Source organism: Sarcophilus harrisii, chromosome 2 (assembly GCF_902635505.1).
Source record: "Sarcophilus harrisii chromosome 2, mSarHar1.11, whole genome shotgun sequence".
Classification (NCBI taxonomy): domain Eukaryota; kingdom Metazoa; phylum Chordata; class Mammalia; order Dasyuromorphia; family Dasyuridae; genus Sarcophilus; species Sarcophilus harrisii.
Genome location: NC_045427.1, coordinates 249,332,152 through 249,345,377, shown reverse-complemented (window position 1 = coordinate 249,345,377; position 13,226 = coordinate 249,332,152). Strand labels below are relative to the sequence as shown.

Genomic DNA, 13,226 nt, shown 5'->3' with positions numbered 1-13,226 from the left:
AAGCTTTTCATCTGGGACAAAGCAAAACAAATTGAATCTCTCTTCTACTTGACAGCCTTTCAAATACTAAAAAACACCTAATATGTCCCCCCCTAAATTTCTCTTCTAAATATTCCCTCTTCCTTCAATTAATATTATCCATTATATTGCAAGGATTTGAATCCTCTTTCTAGAGGATTTCTCTGTTACAGATTTCTGTGTCCCCTTCCTTTTACAGTACTGTGAGGGAAGACTAAGAAGATATATCATGTGTTGTCCAAGACCAGAAAGAGGCAATCCTACATCAAATATAAGTGTAGTACTGAGACAATCAAATTTCTTTTCTTTTTTTTTTTTCGCTTTCTAATTTTTACTAATGCTTTTTGTTTTTACACCAATTTCCAAGTATGTGTCTCTTAGGCTCCACTACCCAATGAGCCACCCTTTGTAACAAGAATTTAAAAACAAAGTGAAAAGAGTGAAAAAGCATTTCAGCAAAAACAAACCAACACATCAGCTAAGCCTGACAAAGTGTAATAGTCCACAATCATAGCCCCTACTCTATAAAGAAAAAAAAAAAAAGAGGTGTGTTTTCTCAATTCTTCTCCAGGGCCAAGCTTGGTCATTAGCTTTCCATTTTTAACTTCTTTCAATTTACATAATCATTGTGCATATGGTTTTCCTGTGCCTTCTTATTTCACTCTAAATCAGTTTATATATCTTCTTTCCCATAATTCTCTTTTTATTCATCACTTCTTATGAAGTAATATTTCATTACATTCACATGTCCTAATAAATACATACACACACATATACATATATGTATATGTGTACATATATATAACTAAATTTTTTATTTTATTTCAAACTTAAATACAAAATGAGAAAAAAAAAAAGAAACAGTGCCATGTACACAACAGAACATCAGAGGATCAATATGAAACAAGAAATTTCCATTTCAAGGAAACCTATATTTAAAAAAAGAAAACTCATTTAATAAATATTATACATGGTGTTCAAAGCTGCCCAGCTTTTCTTTTCTTCCTTGGAGGTTTTCTTTTGTTCCTGTTGTGCATGATTTACTTTTTTTTTTCCCCTCCCTCACTGTAAAGAAGGCTATAAATTAAGTGTAAATATATACAGATATAGATATAGACATAGATATCTATAAATATACACATAGGTATCTGGAAACAAACACACACACACACACACACACACACACACATATATATATATATATATATATACACACTCATACACATATATGTAAAACCATACTATGCTTATTTTCACTTGTCATGTTTCCTTAAAGATGGATAGCATCTTCCTTCATAAATCTAAGTCTTTCCATGTTGTGCCCCAATATATTTAACCATTCCTCAGGCAATGGGAATCTACTTTGTTTCCCATTCTTTTGGTTATTTATTATATTTTGGTATTTCTTTCTGTCTTTTATATATTCTGTGATATGTTTAGCAGTAGAATCCCTAATCAAAAGATATGAACATATTAGTCACTTTTTAAAAAGCACAATTCCAAAGTGATTTTCGGAGGAACTGTGCTTATTCAGTACTCCACCAACAATGTCTGCTTTCCAACTGTTTTACCAACATTAACTATTTCCATCTTTTCCATTCTGCTGGTTATGAAGTGAAACCTGAGTTATTTCACAAGATCATAGCTATCGGCCTAGAAAGAACTCCAAAGGCCACCTAGTCCAACCCTTTAATTTTACAGATAAGGGACATGAGGAAATACTTCAACATGATTAAGTGCAACCCTACAAGAGAACAGACTAATTTTTACTCCATAAGAAGATAATCGTATGAATTATCCATGTGTGTCAGTGTGTAGGATGAAAATTTCATTTTTATACATTTGTACACAGTTTTCTCTCTTTTCAAGATCATTAATAACCACTCCTCAGCACCAGTGGGACTGTGATGTCTTTCCAATCCTGTAAAAAAAAAAATATATATATATATATATGTATATACACACACAATACATATGTATATTTATATACATGTGTGTACATATGCATATATACCTACACACACACACACACACACACATAAATAAATTTATCACAGCTGTGAAGCAACAAATTCAAGTCCAAGGTTTGAGTGAAATATGCCTCAAATGAGAATACAAAAGTATCTCCCTGTTTCAAACTTCCTATCTAAATTGGGATGAGTTGAAAGTTAAGAGTGCAAGTAAATATTGAACAACTAACTTGGGGAGTAGATAGCAGGGAGAGGAATGTATGCAAGACACTTTTTTTTTTTTCGTCTGAGGCAGTTGGGGTTAAGTGACTTGCCCAGGGTCACAGCTAGGAAGTGTTAAGGATCTGAAGCCACATTTGAACTCAGGTCCTCCTGATTTCAGGGCTGGTGCTCTATCCACTGCACCACCTAGCTGCTTCTGCAAGACACGTTTTTAACCTTTATCTGCATTATTAACATCACTTTCTTAAGTTTAGACAGTCAACAAAACCATAAATCAAGACCTGATTTATAACATTTACCAATTTTCAAGGTTTAAAGCTCAAAGTGAAAATTTAACAATGCCAGGTTTGAGTTGGCTCTAGCACTTCCCTGGTTGCTATCTTCCAGGATAGAATTGCTCTTTTCCCCTTCTTTAAGGATTAATTCATTAGCCACCTCCTCTTTGAAGCTTTCCCTGATAGTGATTTCTCCTTCAATTAATCAATAAGTGCTTATTAAGCTCCTATTATGTACCAAGTATTGTAGATGAGAGCAAAAATGAAGTATTTCAAGGACCTTGCCTTTTATTGGGGAAGACAATGTGTACATTTATTCACAACACATACAAAAAAATACAAGTGGGACCTGATGGACTTCCAATGAGAGCTAGTCTTTAGATCACGTATGTATGTATCCTGCCCATTTCCAATCCAAGAGGACTGATTTCAGGGGAATTGGACTATGTGATGTCTAAGTGGCTGCAGCTGAGAAGAAACAATAATTCAGGAATGATTGAGCCAGAAATGAACGATGCAATCAAAAGGTTAAACCCACCCATCTCACAGTCTTTTTAAAGACAGTTTAGAATAGGCGGAGGAGTGCTAATGAGTGGAGGAGGGAGAACTGGCTACATTTCTCCAAACTAGTGACAATGAGCATGTAGTGCCTCTTTAAAAAAAAAAAAAAAAAAAAAAGTTTATTCTTTCCTGATTTTACAAAAATGAAAATTTCAAAATGAGAGGCAAATGGATGAGTTTAGGAGAGCCACAGCTCACATCAAAGGCCCTCACAGCAACCCAACTTTGTGGCAGAATCCACGAGCAGCAGCCACAAAAGCTAGAAGATAACTGACCAGCAACCTGGAGAAGAATATGTCCATCTGTGAGACCCTGTGTGCAGGGTCTAAAGATATTTCAGACCAAGTAACTGGGCCTGGTTTAGCCCAAAAGTAGATTGCCCCACTAAGCTGAGATGTCATGTTCCATGAGGAACAGCCCAGCTGAGTATCAGGATGATTTATCCATCACCAGTGATGTACCCTGGCAAACTTTATGAGGATTCCATAAAGAGAGAAAAGAACTTCTAGGACCAAGAATTAGGAGGTACCCCTTTGGCCACAGGCATTCACACAAGAACCTCAAGACCATTGTACTTTTAAATTTGAGCAAAGTCTCTCCTAATAGACCTTATGTGTGAAGAGCACCCTCCCACGTGCACCTCATATTTAGAAGGAATGTTTTATAACAAGTGTTCAAACTGTAACTTCTCAAAAAATCCCTTTCCTAAAAATTAATTGATATCTACTAATCAATCACTAAGGGAAAGCTCACTAGGGACAGCCCAGGAGCTATAGTATCAGAAATCTCAGATTTCTTTAGGTAATACTGAAATATTGGATATGCCTTTTATGAATATTTAAATAATAATAGCTAGCATTTATATGCACTTGAGGGTTTGTAAAATCTATTATCAATATTAGCTCATTTTTATTCTTCTTGGCTTTCTATTTCCTACAAGCAGGTTAATTAACTCAACTAGGTTTCTTCTTTTTTATTTCCCTCCTCCCTCTCTATCCTCATTATCATCACTACTACCACCACCACCAACATCATCATCATCAAGAAGATCCCTTCTCACAACCCCAATCTCTGCTGGATTTTCAAAGAGCCAGGATTGCTAGATTCGGACAAAGAATAAAATAGATTTTTTTCTGTGTAGAGTCTTCCCATTGGTCCCCAGAGATCAATGCTTTGCTGAACCTCTGAAAAAAAAGAATGAAGGATTCAGGAATGAAAGGACAATTGTAGAGGGCTGAAGTTCTACCAAAGAAAAAAAGATTAGGAAGCAATGAACCCAAGAGCCTCTGACAGTCAGCAACCAATGGGCAAGTTCTTCTGATAAAAATCTCATTTCCAAGATGTGTAAGTAACTAAGGATTAGCTGTCAAGAACATGTGCCTTTTAATTTTTTTTTTTTGCTTCCTTCCTTATCCCCACCAAGCCTCCCTTTCTTTTCAGCTACAATCTCACCCTAATTGCCCCTCCACTCTCAGAACATAAGTTTTTCCCATCTCCTTAGAGACTGGTAGTGCAATGGATAGAGCTCTTGGCCTGGAGTCAAGAAGATCTGAGCTCAAATCCAGCCTCAGACACTAACTTGTGAGAGAAATGACTAATAATAACTGATAATTTGGGGAGATCCAGAGTTTTCTCTTTCTAAAATTCTTGATTTTAAAAAGTTTAGTTTTTTGAAGGGCACTGTTGATAATGAGTTTAGACTCCCCACCCCACCCCATCCTACCCCCAGGAAGGGAAAGAACTGTCTATATTGCCCAATTGGGCCAGTTCCAGTATTCTCTGTTCTCTTAATTCCTTTCATAATTGTCTACTGAATAGCCTTATGTGTTATTGAAATAGTAAGCCATCCACCTACTCCAGCATCAAGGATGATTTATAGACCCATGAATATGGGGATGAAAGGGTATCAAAGCAAAAACAGAAAATGGCAGTTTTCCATCCTTTGCCTCCCCTGCTGCCAAAAACCATCAGAATTTGGAGACAAAATCATGTATATTCCTACCACTACCACAACTGGCAATGCCACTCAGTGTCCTGTGGAACACTGCTGGCAGAAGGGGACAGAAAGGCAATGGTTTGCTGGGTCAAAGAATATGCAGTTTGAGCATTTCATGATAAGGTTCAGAAAAGACTGTCTCTACTGACTTCTTTACTGCCTAAACACTATAGCAGGAGTTATCTGTATAACTTTTGTATACATGTGGAACCTCAAAATCATCTTTGATTCTAGTTTTTCCAAGAATATATTAAGTACCTTAAGGGTAAACACTTAGTTTTATTGTTTTCCTCTAATAACACAGTGCCTAATACTTAACTGAGCACATACTCAGTAAATATTCAATAAATTGACTGATGAATCCTGAAAAAAAAATAACAATCTTTGGTTTCATCAATATAAGTAATCACTCCATCAACACAGAATGCTGATCTAAGAGAAAGGAGTTCTTGCTGTTGTTCAGAAGTTTTAGTTGTGTTCAATTCTCCACGATCCCATTTAGGGTTTTCTAGGCAAAAATATTGGAATAATTTGCCATTTTCTTCTCCAGATCATTTTACATATGAGGAACCTGAGACAGAGTTAAATGACTTGTCCAGGGTCACACAAGTAGTAAGTGTCTGGAAAGTCTTCTTGACTCCAGGTCCAGCATTTTACACTCTACCTATTTGCCACCCAGATGCCAAGAGATAGAAGACCCAAGTTCAAATTCTTAGTTTATTGCCTCCTGGCTCTGACATATGTCACTTTGTGATCTTGGGCATCTGCAAAAGGGAGAAATTGGACTCAATGGCATCTTTAAGTCTCTCAATCATCTATGATGCTATGACCTCTTTCCTTAGCTATCAAGGGGAGGACCTGCAAACCCCATGGCCTCTGAGGTCCTTTCAAGCTCTCTTCCTATAATCCTTTCATCTTCTTCTCTCCTCTCTCTTATAAGAACATGGAATTACGTGACTTTAAAATCCCTTCCAGCTCTGAATCTATAATCCTATGATTTTTTTGGACCTGTGTTTCCTCATCTGCAAAATGAGGGGATTAGACTAGGAAGACAGCCTCTGAGACCCTTCCCCTTATACATAGTAGCAGCTTAATAAATGCTTAGTGATGAATTCTCTCTTTTTGAACAATAATGATCCCGCCTAGTTATGAATTGATCTAGCCATTCTGGAAAGCAGTTTGAAACTATGACCAAAGGGCTATAAATCTGAGCATACCTTTTGATACAGCAATGTCACTACTGGGTGTGTATCAGAGAGATCATAAAAGAGGGAAAGGATCTATATATGCAAAAAAAATTTGTAGCAGCTCTTTTTGGAAATTGAATGGATGTTCATCAATTAGGAAATGGCTAAATAAGCTATGGTATATGAATGTAATGGAATATTATTGTTTTATAAGAAATAATGAGCAGGCTGATTTCAGAAAAGCCTAGAAACACTTACCTGATCTGATCCTGAGTGAATTGAGCAGAACCAGGAAAACACTGTACACAGTAACAAGAAAACTGTATGATGATCAACTATAATAGATTTATCTCTTCTTAGCAATGTGATGATTCAAAACAATTCCAACAGACTTGGGATGGAAAATGCCATCTGTAATCAGAGGGAGAACTATGGAGAGTGAATGTGGATCAAAGAATATTTTTCCTCTTTTTGTTTGTTTGTCATCTTTTTTTTCTTTTATTCTGATTTTTCTTTTACAATATGGTTAATGTGGAAATATGCTTAAAATAACTATTACATGTATAATCTAGATTGCTTACTGTCTTGGGGAGCATGAAGAGAAGGGAGGGAGGGAGAAAAAATTGGAACTCAAAATCTAACAAAATGAATGTTAAAAATTATCTTTGAATGTAATTGGAAAGTACTATTAAGAAAAAAAAACAAACAAACCCAATGATGCCACTTTCCTTCTACCTCCAATCTATAGACTGTGTTATCAACTCTCATCTCTCACCAATTGCTGTTGGTACCACAATATAATCCCTCCTCCCTCTTCCCACATCCATACTCTTCTTTTCTCACCCCCTCTTTCAACACATCATTCATACAAGCTGTCAGAATAATTCTTTTGCTCTAAGTGCTTCTCTAAGCTCCTAAGTAAAGCTGAAGTTTCCAGACTACATGACAGGATACCATTAGCCACCATAATCACAGTCCCCACTTTTGAACTGCCTGTGGAACATATTTCAACCTGCATACTCTCCTATAGCACTTGATTCTCAATGTCAAAAACTTTGAGACTCTTCCCTTACACATAGTAGCATACCTTATCACCTTTTTCTGACTCTTACCTCTAAAAATGGTACCATATTCCTCTTAGGGCTTGGTTATTTTTGGTTTTTGATTCTTTTCAATTTCTTTGATACATATCTAATTCCCATTTGTTATGGGATAGAACTCTGAACTTGAAACAAAGAATGCTTACAAGGTACTAAGTAGAATTGATAAGGACATTGGTTATCTGGTTTAGCATGGTTCAGTATGATTGATTTAATCCTACAACAAATAATGGTTTCCTAGTGATATAATGATTGGTGTATACTCAGTGTGGAGCATATATGCAGGGACTGAGAGCCACAGAGGGGAAGCTCTCAGAACCAGAGAAGACAAGCACACTAGAAGCTCTTGGAGACTGAGACGGATTCATTCCATCGTCCACCTTTGTGGTGGCTGCAGGCTGAAGCACAAACCTTTGGATTGGGAGAGATTCAGAGGGCAGAGAAGACAGAAGGCTGGAGGCTGGAAGCACAAGCCCTTGGACTATTCATTTCCATCTTCATCAGAACTGTGGTGGCAGGCTCTCCTCCTTCTCTTCTCCACTGAAACTAAGATCCAGAAGGCCTCTAAGAAAACTAGCCAAGCCCCAAGTGAAGGAGATAGGACTTTGAAAGAGATAATAAAGGATTTGGACTTTAACACCTGGCTGCACTTGTGGTGATTACTGAACTGAAACGAAGCTGCTGCTCCCAGAGACCCCAAGAAAACTGAACCAAAAGAGAACATTACACCCATTCAACCTTTTACTACATCCTATATGTTCTTCCTTCCCAATATCTATTGCATTCAATTCAATGAACAGTTATTAAATGACTTTGTGTAGATTATGGGGACCATAAAGTCTAGATAAAAAAGTTATTCTTATCCTCAAAAAATTTAATAGTCTAGGTTTACAGATTTAAAGCTAAAAAGAAACCTTAAAAGTCATCTAGTCTAACGTCATTGGAGGCTCAAAGATATTGAGTGTCATGGCCAGGATCACATAGGTAAGTATATGAGAAATAAAATTTGAAGCCTTCCAACCAAAGTTAGTATATATTCCACTGTCCCTCTGTTACCATCAGTCACTGCATTTAGCTCTCTTATACAAACAGGTGGTAGAGAATATCACAGAAGATAAAAGGGTGAATTTTGATTACATAAAAGTAAAAAGTTTGGTAGAAACAAACCTAATTCAACTTAGATTAGGGGGAAAAAAAACTTCACTGAGCGGGAGGAAATTTTTGCAAATTTCTCTGATAAATTCCATTTCCAAGATATATAAGTAACTGAGTCAAATTTGTTATTAAAGCCATTCTTCACTTGATATAGACAAACAGTTCCCACAAGACAAAATGCAAGCTATATCTATAGCCATATTTTTTAAATGTTTCTAATCACTAATAATTAGGAACATACAAATTGAGCACATTTGACATTCCACTTGACACCCATCAGATTTGTAAAACTAACAGAAATTGAAAATGACAAATAGTTGGGCGTGGAGAGTGGGAGGAGGAGCACATGTGCACAGTTGGCAGAGTATCCAGTCATTCTGGATAAAAGTTTAGAACTACACTCCCCAAATTACCAACTTATGCATATCCTTTGACCTAATGATTTCACTATTAGGCCTACACCTAGAGTTTTATTGATGAAAGAGGAAAAGATCCTATATTATACAAAAACATTTATAGAAGCTCTTTTTATAATAGCAAAGAACTGAAAACTAAGAAAGTATCTAGGAATTGGATTATGGTTGAACAAATTTTTTTAATGTATTTTAATTTATTTCACTAAATATTTTGCAATTACATATAAAAAAATTTTAACGCTCATGTTTTAAAATTTTTGAGTACCAAATTCCTTCCCTTCTACCTGTCCCTTCTTCACCCCTTGAGAAGACAAACATTATAAAATCAATTATAGATATGAAGTCATTCAAAACATATTTCTATATTACTATATTGCAAAGAAAGCATACAAAAAAAAGAATGTTTTAAAAGTATATTTCAGTCTACATTCAAGAATTCATTAGTTTTCTTTCTCTAGAAATGGATAACATTTTTCATTATGGACCCTTTGAAGCTATCTTAAATCTTTATCTTCTTCAGAATAGGTTGAATTTTATATGAATTGATGCTAAGTGAGTAGAACCAAAAGAACACTGCATACGGCAACAAGATTATATGATGATCAACTGATGAATGTAGTTCTTTTCAACAATGTGGTGATTCAGGCCAATTCTAATAGATTTGTGATGAAGAGAGTCATCTCCATCCAGAGAGAAAACTGTGGGGACTGAAATTAGATCACAACATAGTATTTTTTCCTTTTTTTGCTTTTTGCTTCCTTTTTTATCTTTCTCATTCTTTTCCCTTTTTGATCTGATTTTTCTTGTGCAGCATGATAAATATGGGGAAATGTATAGAAGAATTGCACATATTTAACCTATATTGGATTACTTGCTGTCAAGGGGAGAGGATGGAAGGAAGGGAAGGAGAAAAACTTGGAACACAGGGTTTTGCAAGGGTGAATGCTGAAAACTATCTTTGCATGTATTTTGAAAATAAAAGGTTAGCATTAAAAACAAATAGCTAAGTCTTTTATAGCTGATCATCCTTAAAATACATTATTGTTCTGGTTCTCCTCACTTCACTTTGCGCCAGTTCCTAGAAGACTTCCCAGGGAGGTTTTTTTTTTTTTTTTAAACAATTCTACTAGTCATTTCTTACATATATATTTACTACTACACAGCAATAACAAGATTATGTGATGAAGTGGTTTGGCCCTTTTCAACAAAGAGGTGATTCAGGTCAATTCCAATAGATTTGTGATGAGGAGAGCCAACATATCCAGAGAGAGAACTATGGAGACTGAATGTGGTTAAAGGAATAGCACTTTCACCTTTTTGTTGTTATTGTTTACTTGTGTTTTTTTTTTCCTTTCTCAATTTTTTCCCTCTTTTAATCTGATTTTCCTTACGCAGCATGACAAATATGGAATATATGTTTGGAAGAATTGCCCATGTTCAACCTATATTGGATTACTTGCTATCTAGGGGAGGAGAGAGAAAGGGAAGGAGGGAGAAAAATTTGGAACACTAGGTTTTGCAAAGGTGAAGGTTTTTTTTTTTTTAAATAAAAGGCTATTATTTTAAAATTTAAAAAATGTATTTTTCCTAATTTTATGTATCATTTGTTTTTAATTTATTATCCAAATTTTTTTCTCTCCCCAAGACAGAAGCAATATGGTATGGGGTAAACATGTACAATTCTTCTAAATATACTTCTATATTCGTCATGTTGCACAAAAAAAAATCAAATCGAATGGGGGGAAAACACAAAAGAAAAGGGGGAGGGGACAAGCAAATAAACAACAACAACAAGAGGTGAAAACACCATGCTTTGATCTCAGTTTCCAGAGTTCTCTTTGGATTTGCACGGCACTCTCCATCACCGGCTATTGGAATTGTCCTGAATCATTTCATTACAGAAAAGATCTGCTAGTCATTTATCAAAGTACAATGACACTCCATCACAATCATACGCCATAGTTTGGCCGTTTCCCAACGGCAGGAATCCCCCCAATTTCCAATTCTTTGCCAAGTGACTGAACAAATCAGTGAATGCAACGGGTATCCTTGCGCTGTGAGAAACGGTGGAAAGGACATGGTCTCCACCAACTGGTGTAGAACAGAGCTTACGGACGGTCAGTTCACAGTATAACAACGACGTGGTGAAAGCGAACAATTTTGAAAGAATCAAGAATTCCGGTCAACCGGGAGCCCAGAGGGCCGCTGATTAAGGACGCTGCCCGCCCCTCGTCAGAGAGGTGACGGACTAAAACGGGCGTCATTCTGGACGTGGCCAGCTTGGAAAACGGCTTTGCTTGGCCGGCAGCCACGTCTGTCACAGAGGCTCTGATTTTTTGGCTTGGGTCTGTGTCTGTTCTGCGAGGAGAGGGATGTGGGCCGGGAAAAGTAAGTACTTGACGATTGAAAAGAAACTAATGAAAAAACCAAGTCCTTTCACATTCTAAACCCCAGAGCATACTAAGTGCAACGATCACCCGTCTCAGTCTCCCTCCCACAAAGGAGAAACACTCTCACTTTCGCACCCGCCATCTCGCCCTTTCCCTCTTTCCACGCTCGCAGGAAAAGCTGCGCTTGCCGGAGCTGATCGGCGTTCCCAGCTCCGATAAGAAAAGTGCCAACCGTCTGGGCTGGCACAGCGATCTCCGCCCCGCCCCGCCCCTCCGCCCCGCCCCCTCCCTCCTCTCCGCCCCGCCCCCTCCATCTCCTCCCCGCCCACTCCCTCCTCTCCGCCCCGCCCCCTCCCTCCCTCTCCGCCCCGCCCCCTCCCTCCTCTCCGCCCCGCCCCCTCCCGGCTTCCCTTCCTGCCTCTCGCTCCGCAATGGTTACTCTGGGCCTATCCCGAGTGGACGATGCCGTGGCCGCCAGGCACCCGGTGAGCAACGAGGGCACCACCTTGGGAATGGAGGGTCAGCCCCCCAAGAGCCCGGGGCGGGTGTCGGGGCGCGGGATCGGTCCCGTGGCGTTTGGAGGGGGTCCCGCTCTGGTGGGAGGGTCCGCCGGGGGGCTGGCCCCTAAACCTGTGCTCGTGGCAGGGGCTCCGGGAGTACGCCGCGTGTCAGTCCCAGGCCTTTGTGAAAGGCATCCTCACGTTCATCACAGGTAGGCGGGCGGGCGAGTTGGCTCACGCCCAAGGGATGAGCCTGTCGCTCTGTAGCCATCCCCCTCTTACCCCGAGGTGAGCCCCCTCCCGGGCCGGAGCGCACTGGGCGGGCGCGGGGCCGGACTAATCGGGGACTTGGCCATCAGCAGGTACGGGTGCAGCCTTCTTCCTGCAGAAGCTGTTCCAGAGAAAGCTGCCCTATCCCACGCAGTGGACGGTGCTGCTGGCCATGGGTGGGTAGCCGGTTTGCGGGGGAGGGCGGGCTGGGGGAGGGGCGGGGAGGATGTCTGTAGATTGAGAAGGCTTGCGGAGCCCTGACGTGCCGATCCGTGACCCCGACCTACCCCAGCACTGTGACTTTGCCTCCCATCCATAAAGAAATAAAAGGACAGGGAGAGGAGGGGCGAGAGCAGGCGGCCTGACTAGACCCACCCCTGCTTCCTGTTCCCGAAGCGCCGAGGGAGGCAGAGTGTGCCCCTCCCCCGTTCCCGCTGGCGGAGTGCACTCTGCTTCCTTAGTGGCTGGCTCGGTTGGCAGCTATGCAGTGACCCGGGTGGAGACACAGAAATGCTCCGATCTCTGGCTCTTCCTGGAGACCGGACAACTACCGCCGGACCGTTCCCCAGGTGAGAGGAGCCTAAGGGCCAGACAGGGAGTAGGCTGCTTTCACTTTCTTCCAGGGGACCTGAGCTATAAGCATGAAAGAGAGGAGGATGTAAAGCGATTAGAGGAATTATGCCCTGAGATCAGTGAGCTTCCGGGGAAACGGTTGCTGCTTTCTATAAGGAATTGAGTATAGATTGCAAACCGAAGGCTGCATCATTGCAGACCCCACTCACCCAATACAAGTTTAACGCCAGATTTATAAAAATGTTTTGGGAAACTGATCTCAGAGAGCTGAATAGTTACCTTCTCTCTCCATTTCCTAATCTCCTCCTCAGCAGTATGGCCTTATATCAGGTTTCCATTCCTCGCTCTGCGAAATCAATACAAAAAAAATAAGTAGGCAGTGTCTCTTTCATTTTTTTTTTTTTTTTTAACAGAGCAGGCCTCTCAAGGGTGTTCAGATCCAGAACAGAAGAAAAATCAGTATGGGGATGTTCTGGAGTAAGGATTCTCCATGGTTCTGCCTGTACCACCCCGTCTCTTGCAGCTGTGCACGAGTACCCCATTCTCCAGTCCATAAATATATATAACTAATGCTCTAACATCCTGTGCAGTCT

General features: G+C 39.6%; 1 protein-coding gene across 4 annotated transcripts; it reads left to right on the top strand.

Annotated features, from left to right (window-relative positions):
- The first annotated feature begins 11,670 nt into the window (after window positions 1-11,670).
- On the top strand, window positions 11,671-13,213 carry TMEM141 (transmembrane protein 141). Of its 4 annotated transcripts, none has more exons than XM_031951993.1 (5): window positions 11,671-11,775; window positions 11,936-12,002; window positions 12,153-12,236; window positions 12,522-12,629; window positions 13,047-13,213. In XM_031951993.1, exons 1-5 carry the CDS (start codon window positions 11,722-11,724, stop codon window positions 13,112-13,114), a joined length of 381 nt encoding a protein of 126 aa, XP_031807853.1. In that variant the 5' UTR covers window positions 11,671-11,721; the 3' UTR covers window positions 13,115-13,213. The 4 variants fall into 4 exon arrangements, with proteins under 4 accessions (XP_031807853.1, XP_031807852.1, XP_031807855.1 ...); XM_031951992.1 differs by having other exon boundaries at window positions 12,150-12,236; XM_031951995.1 differs by lacking the exon at window positions 11,936-12,002 and having other exon boundaries at window positions 12,457-12,629.
- Window positions 13,214-13,226: the final 13 nt, after the last annotated feature.

Bases quoted from the DNA above. Each gene is read 5' to 3' on its own strand.
- TMEM141 (XM_031951992.1), top strand. From the start codon at position 11,722: ATGGTTACTCTGGGCCTATCCCGAGTGGACGATGCCGTGGCCGCCAGG. The intron at 11,776-11,935 runs GTGAGCAACGAG...TGCTCGTGGCAG, and splicing joins CCGTGGCCGCCAGGCACCCG to GGGCTCCGGGAGTACGCCGC. The intron at 12,237-12,521 runs GTGGGTAGCCGG...CTGCTTCCTTAG, and splicing joins GACGGTGCTGCTGGCCATGG to TGGCTGGCTCGGTTGGCAGC.